Raw genomic sequence first — 6372 nt, 5'->3', positions numbered from 1 at the left:
CACTTTGGGCATTCGGCAATAGGTTCTAATTTGTTCCTAATTGTAAAATTATAATTGAGAGTCACAAGTGCATTTCTCATACTGTGTGTGTGTGTGTGTGTGTGTGTGTGTGTGTGTGTGTGTGTGTGTGTGTGTCTGTCTGTCTGTGTGTGCATGCATGCGTGTAGGGTTTTCCTATTCTCGGTGTGTTTTTCAGGATGTGTGCATGTGCGTGTCTTTGGTGGATGCTCTGGTCTGTATATTGTCTGGTGAAGGATGTGATTTCAATGACAGCCTGTTTCTCAGCAGGTGTTCCATATCTTCCTCAAACACTGACTGTGCAATAGTCTTATCACAAAGTTTATCTATGATCTTATTGCAATGGACAACACCTAGGTACCAAGCCTTTGTGTGAGAGATAGTTTCTCAACTTTATTTGTGTTTCATTGTGTAGACCAATGATATTAGACTAATCGTGTTAGTCTAGTCATCAAAATATCTGTACGTACGATCCTTTTCTTCCTTGGCGCAGAGCACACATTGTCAAAGCAAATAGTCAAACCACAGGAATACTAATTCTGGACCAGAAATATAAATTCATCTGATCAGTCATCTGATTTTTCTTTTTAGAAATGACTAAATAATACATAAGCATTTTAACACTTTATTGTCTTCATTGTTATTGTCAAAATGGCCAGGTTGATTTTTTTGGCCCAGTTTAGCACTTCCCTGTGTACTGTTAACCCACCTAACTGGATTAGAAACTAAATCCCCACTATTATTCAAAACAGTATCAATTATTCACACCAGAGAGTAAATACAGCAAAATTGAATTTATTTGATAGAAAAAAAAATCGTCAACAATGCTGCAAGTGTATCAGACGTCCTCTAATAAGAACTACGTAAAAGGCAACAATAACAATTTTAAATGTTAATAAATTATCAAAAGGGTGATCGAATGACCAAGCAAGAGCGATGACTCTGTGATTGTATCAGCTGTCATACTGAAAAACAGAAACCAGGACAACACGTGAGCAAGCAGGAACTTTTAAAGTTGTCAAATGCTGCATAAAGTGGTCTTAGAAGTGCAGGAACTCAGTTTCAATCTTTCATAGTAGTGCATACAGTGGGCTATGGAACAGCAACTGCAAATCATCCTGTAGCATTGTACGGAATGCTGTGGAGCAGACAGGGGTGTCGTACAGGGGGGTAAAGTGTGACTGAGTCACCAGGGCCCCATATACCGTATAAAGGGGGCCCACACACAGTCCGATTTATGAAGATATGTTCTGCGGGGGTCCATTGGAGATGACATAGGGCCCAACATTTGCTGCTACTGTACACATGGGAGCAGGAACTACAAAAGTTCTCCAAGTGGTTCATGATGTGTTTCTGGTGAGCAGGAAGTTCTCGAAGTGGTTCAGGATGTGTTTCTGTTGAGCAGGAAGTCTAAAAGCTCTCAGATTGGTTTAGATATGCTCTGTCAAGCAGGTAGGCCTACTGTAGAAGATCCCAGTGGTTCATTAAGAACTGTAGAACAAGGAACTCTAGAAGTTCTCTTAAATAATCAAGTTATTTTGTTTCAGACATGTACAAGTTTGTTATCTTTTACGTGACATGTTTCGACGGTGAAACTTCCGTCTTTATCAGAGGGTCACATGGATGTTGAGATGTGACGTGCTTTAAAACGCATGTCACCGTCAAAACATGTCTGGTAAAAGATAACAACCTTTTACAGGTACATGTCTGAAACAAAAGAACTTGAATATTTAATGTAACCTCAAGACATAATGAACATCATACATCTAGAACGGTGATTCTCAAAGTGTGGTCCGGTGACCACTGGTGGTCCATGACAGAGCTCAGGTGGTCCGCGAGGGGATTTCTACTCTTCCAAGACACACCAGCTATATTTGTAACATTATCACAAAGCTAAACATAACTGAAGTGTTATTTTTACCACAATAATGCTTTTAATGTGAATAAAAAGTAAGTGATCTGCATCTTAATTAGCAGTGTTAAATTAGCACCCTTCAACTATGAATTAAGTTGACAGGTGGTCCCTGAACATTTTTGGGGGGACAAGTGGTCCTCGGTCTGAAAAAGTTTAAGAAACACTGATCTAGAAGTTCTCGTAGTGGTGCATGAAGTGGGCCTGGTCCCGCTTGTTCATCTGCTGGCAGGCCTTCTCCACGTTCTTAGTGAGACCCGGCGGGCCACAGCTGAACACCCCGATCTTCTTCACCTGAAACAGACACCGCTCCGTTAACTCATACACATAAGCAGATCCAGTTTGGTTCTGTTAACTCATACACATAAGCAGATCCAGTTTGGTTCTGTTAACTCATCTGCATAAGCAGATCCAGTTTGGCTCTGTTTGCTGACTCCGACCTTATCGTATGAGTTTGGTTCTGTTGGCTCTGAAGCAGAGCCATTGCTTTACTTTGATATTGGCATAGGCCCTACCGTATTTTGGAATATATAACTAAAACATGTGTTTAAGAGAAACAAAAACTAAAAAATATACATGCTGACAAGTTGAATCAAAAAGCAAAAGCAGCTAATAATTCGGGTTGACTGTTGAAATGCATGTCACTGTCACAACTGTTGGGTAATGAGATGTTCCAATAGTCAGTCATTACAATAGCAACCCATTTATCACACTCCATTTATTAATGTGTTGAACTGATGAGAAATGATTGGACATTTTCACTTGATCCCACATAGTGGTGGCACACTGCAGCAAACATACACAGAAAAAATGCCAGTGTTAATATAACTCTTACAGAGTTGATGTTAACTCCATTCTGATAACCTTTGGTCAGTGTCAAAATTAGTTCATTTTACAGGAACATTGACAACTCATTTTTTATTTACTGTATAGCATAGTAGTGATGGATTCAATAATGAATTTGATGGAGCAGCTCCAACAAAATAGACTTGAATCATAACCAAGAGAATAGTTTGCTGCCGGTGTGAAGTTGTGAAAGCCCCATTGGGAAACTCCAACTCCCATTGTCATTGTGACACAGCACTCCACAGCACACAAGTGAACACTGCACACTGCACACAACGAAATTGCATTTATGCCTCACCCGTGCAAGGGGGCAGCCCTCAGTGGCGCCCCATGGGGAGCAGTGCGGTGGGACGGTACCATGCTCAGGGTACCTCAGTCATGGAGGAGGATAGGGGAGAGCACTGGTTGATTACTCCCCCCACCAACCTGGCGGGTCGGGAGTCGAACCGGCAACCTCTGGGATGCAAGTCTGACGCCCTAACCGCTCACCCATGACTGCCCATCGAGGACAATGGAATTTATGTATCGAGGACAATGGAATTTAATACAACAAGCAGAGCTTGTTGGAGCCGGTGTGTGTGGAGGGATACAGAAATTTGCATATTTAAACAACTGAAGTGCTCCGGTCAAAATACTGCAGATAGGAAACAAGTTAGAGTAATTACTAGTAGGGCAGCAAGACAAGTAGTCATGTCCTATCAGGGCTGGACTGGCCATCTGGCACAGCGGGCATTTCTCGGTGGGCCCTGCACCGTCATGGGCCCCTATTTTCAGACATGTAATTTTAACTTTAAAATAGGGGCCCATGAGGTTGCAGGGCCCACCGGTGAGTCAGTTCTGCACTGCTAATTATGAGGGGCCCCATTAAGCCAAAAGTGCCCGGGCCCTATTTCTCCCCCAGCCCAGCCCTGTGTCCTATCTAACCAATCAAATCATGAGAGGCAGGTGCAAACAAGACTCATAACAAGCAACTAAAGTAGCTGAACCAGTAAGTGAAGGCCTCTGAAATTAAAATGTGTTTCCTGCCTGGAAAATAAATCCAGTTTCCTCCTCTGAACTACTGTGGCCACTTCAGCTACTGTACCCTGTGGGTGTGAAGTGCAAGTGTGCGTGCTTTAAGTCTGTGTGCTTACGATGCAATGTTTGTGTGTGCGTTTGTGATTCACTCCCACATGTATGAGAAACATTGTGGCTTTTCAGTTAAAACATTTCCTTCTCTGATAAGGGATACAGATACAACATTCATAAAACATTCTTTAAAATCCCCGTTCATGTATTTTAGGATCCAAATTCCCCAGAAAATAATCTGCTGCTGATCAGGTATCAGGTAAATAAAAATGCCAAGATTACATTGTTTGGTGGAGAGCTTCCTGTTTTAGTGTGGTGAGCTCAAACAAGTCTCTAATTGGTGCGGCCAGGTTTAATTATACTGCTGTGAGTCCATACCAACTTCCATGCATTTACAGGTATTGCATACAGTACAATCAAACACTGCATCTTTTGACCCTACCATGGTGGCTTAACGGTAGGTCTGCTATGCGGCCTACCCTGGGTTCGATTCCGGCCCAGGTCCTTTGCTAACCCTTCCCCGTCTCTCTCTCCCAAAATGTTTCCTGCCTCTCTATCAAACTGTCCTCCCACTAATAACGTCTAAAAAAGACGAAAAAATATCTTTAAAAAAAAAAAAAAACACTGCATATTTTATGACCCAAGACGCTCATCAGGAGAGGGTTCTAATTATTCAATGAGCACAAGTGGGATGATACACTGGTATGAATGTTTTTTTCAGGGACTAGGAAAGACCCCTTGTAGTCAGCAACTTGCAGAGTGACGAGCGTGTGTGTGTGTGTGTGTTTGTGTGTGTGCGCGCATGCGTGCGTGCGTGCGTGCGTGCATGTGAATATTTGTGTGTGTGTGTGTGTATGTGTGTGTGTGCACGCGCATGCATGTGTGTGTGTGCGTGTGTGTGTTTGTGCACGTGAGTGCATGTGTGTGTGTGCGTGTATGTGTGTGTGTGCACGCGCATGCATGCGTGTGTGTGCGTGTGTGTGTTTGTGCGCGTGAGTGCGTGTGTGTGTGTGTGTGCGTGCATGTGCATGTGCATGTGCATGTGCGTGCGTATGTGTGTGTGTATTTGTATGTATTTGTGTGTGTGTGCGCATGCGCGTGTGGTTGTGTGTGTGTCTGTGCGTGTATGTGTGTGTGTGTGTGCGGCTTACCTCAGGGTGCACCTCCTGCAGGGAGCTGAAGAAGGCTGAGAAGGGAGGCCGGCCAAAGTGTGTGACGGAGCGCAGGCCAGTGAACACACTCCTGTTCCACACCTTCTGGAAGTGGCGCTCACACACATACTGAAACACACACACACACACACACACACACACACACACACACACACACACACACACACACACACACACACACACACACAGAAACACACACACACACACACACACACACACACAGAAACACACACACACACACACACACACACACACACACACACACACACACATACAGTAACGGCGTTACGACGGGTGTAGATCTTATTTTTCCCTGTGTTCGCGTGGCATGCCAGGAGTGCTGCCTTCCGGCGTCTTGCCGGAAGAAAAAAAAAATCGCATCTGTGCTGCTCTGGTGTCTTCTTTTCAGAATTCTAGGTTTATTTTCTTGGTCTTTTTTTACTTTATTCATGATAGTACAGTGCAGATGGTGACAGGAAGCGATTGAGATTGAGAGAGAGACCGGGAAGGGTTGGCATTAGACCCGGGACCGGGAATCGAACCCAGGTCTGCCGCATAGCGAACGGGTGCCCTACCATATGCACCACAGTAGGGCCCAGAATCATAGGTAGTCTAAAGGGCAGATTATAGTTCAGCAACGGCGCCTGTTGGTTACGGTCGCTAACCACTGTTGATGTTATAGATCTGCGCACGAGGTCTCATGTCGTTAGCCACATTTGGCTACATAGCATACAGACTGCAGGCATTGTGCCGCGAGTGCTAAACTGATTGTTTGTTTGTTTGTTGTATTGTTTGTTTGTTACTTACTAATTCAGTCATTGTAGCTTCATTTACTCACACACACTAGAAAGAAAGCAGTTTGGCGCTCATAAACTACCGGAGAACTGTGCTGCCGCGAGAACAAGGAAGTAGCGAGACTACCAATCACAGAGCCTTTTCTCTGCGACCTACGCAACCGTCGCAACCGCGTAGTCAGGATTTTTTTGAGGCGTGCGACGACGGTTGCAGAGCCTCTGCGCGGGGGCCGTGGTCGCGCACAGACAGTTGCACAGGCTCTGCAACCGTCAGCGTCAATAAGTATAAATGGCCCTTAAGTAGCATAGGAGAGGGGGAGGGGAGCAGCTCACCAGCATGGTGGTGCGGAGGTCGAACTTGTGTGCCAGCTGAGTGATGTAGATGTGGACGGACACCAGGTCCTGCGCGTCGGCCTCCTCCACCTCCCGGATGATGTCCGACACCCACTCAAACTGCCTCTGGGTGCGCGTCACCCAGATAAAGTAGATCTGGAGGGGAAGGGAGGAGAGGAGAGGGAGATGGGGTTAATAAAAAAAACGTCTGCCAAATGCAATGTAGGCC

General features: G+C 44.9%; 1 protein-coding gene across 1 annotated transcript in view; it reads right to left on the bottom strand.

Annotated features, from left to right (window-relative positions):
* Positions 1-841: 841 nt before the first annotated feature.
* Positions 842-6372, bottom strand: part of LOC134448040 (dual oxidase 1-like) — a 22009-nt gene continuing 16478 nt past the window's right edge. Inside the window, exons 9-11 of the mRNA XM_063197799.1 lie at positions 6144-6299; positions 4996-5124; positions 842-2224 (exon numbers count right to left, since the gene is read on the bottom strand). Coding sequence (XP_063053869.1) covers positions 2102-2224; positions 4996-5124; positions 6144-6299 — 408 coding nt within the window. The 3' untranslated portion in view covers positions 842-2101. The remainder of the gene's footprint in view (positions 2225-4995; positions 5125-6143; positions 6300-6372) is intronic.

The sequence above is a fragment of the Engraulis encrasicolus genome, chromosome 4 (genome assembly GCF_034702125.1).
Source record: "Engraulis encrasicolus isolate BLACKSEA-1 chromosome 4, IST_EnEncr_1.0, whole genome shotgun sequence".
NCBI classification, from domain to species: Eukaryota; Metazoa; Chordata; class Actinopteri; order Clupeiformes; family Engraulidae; genus Engraulis; species Engraulis encrasicolus.
This window is presented reverse-complemented; position numbering and strand designations above follow the sequence as displayed.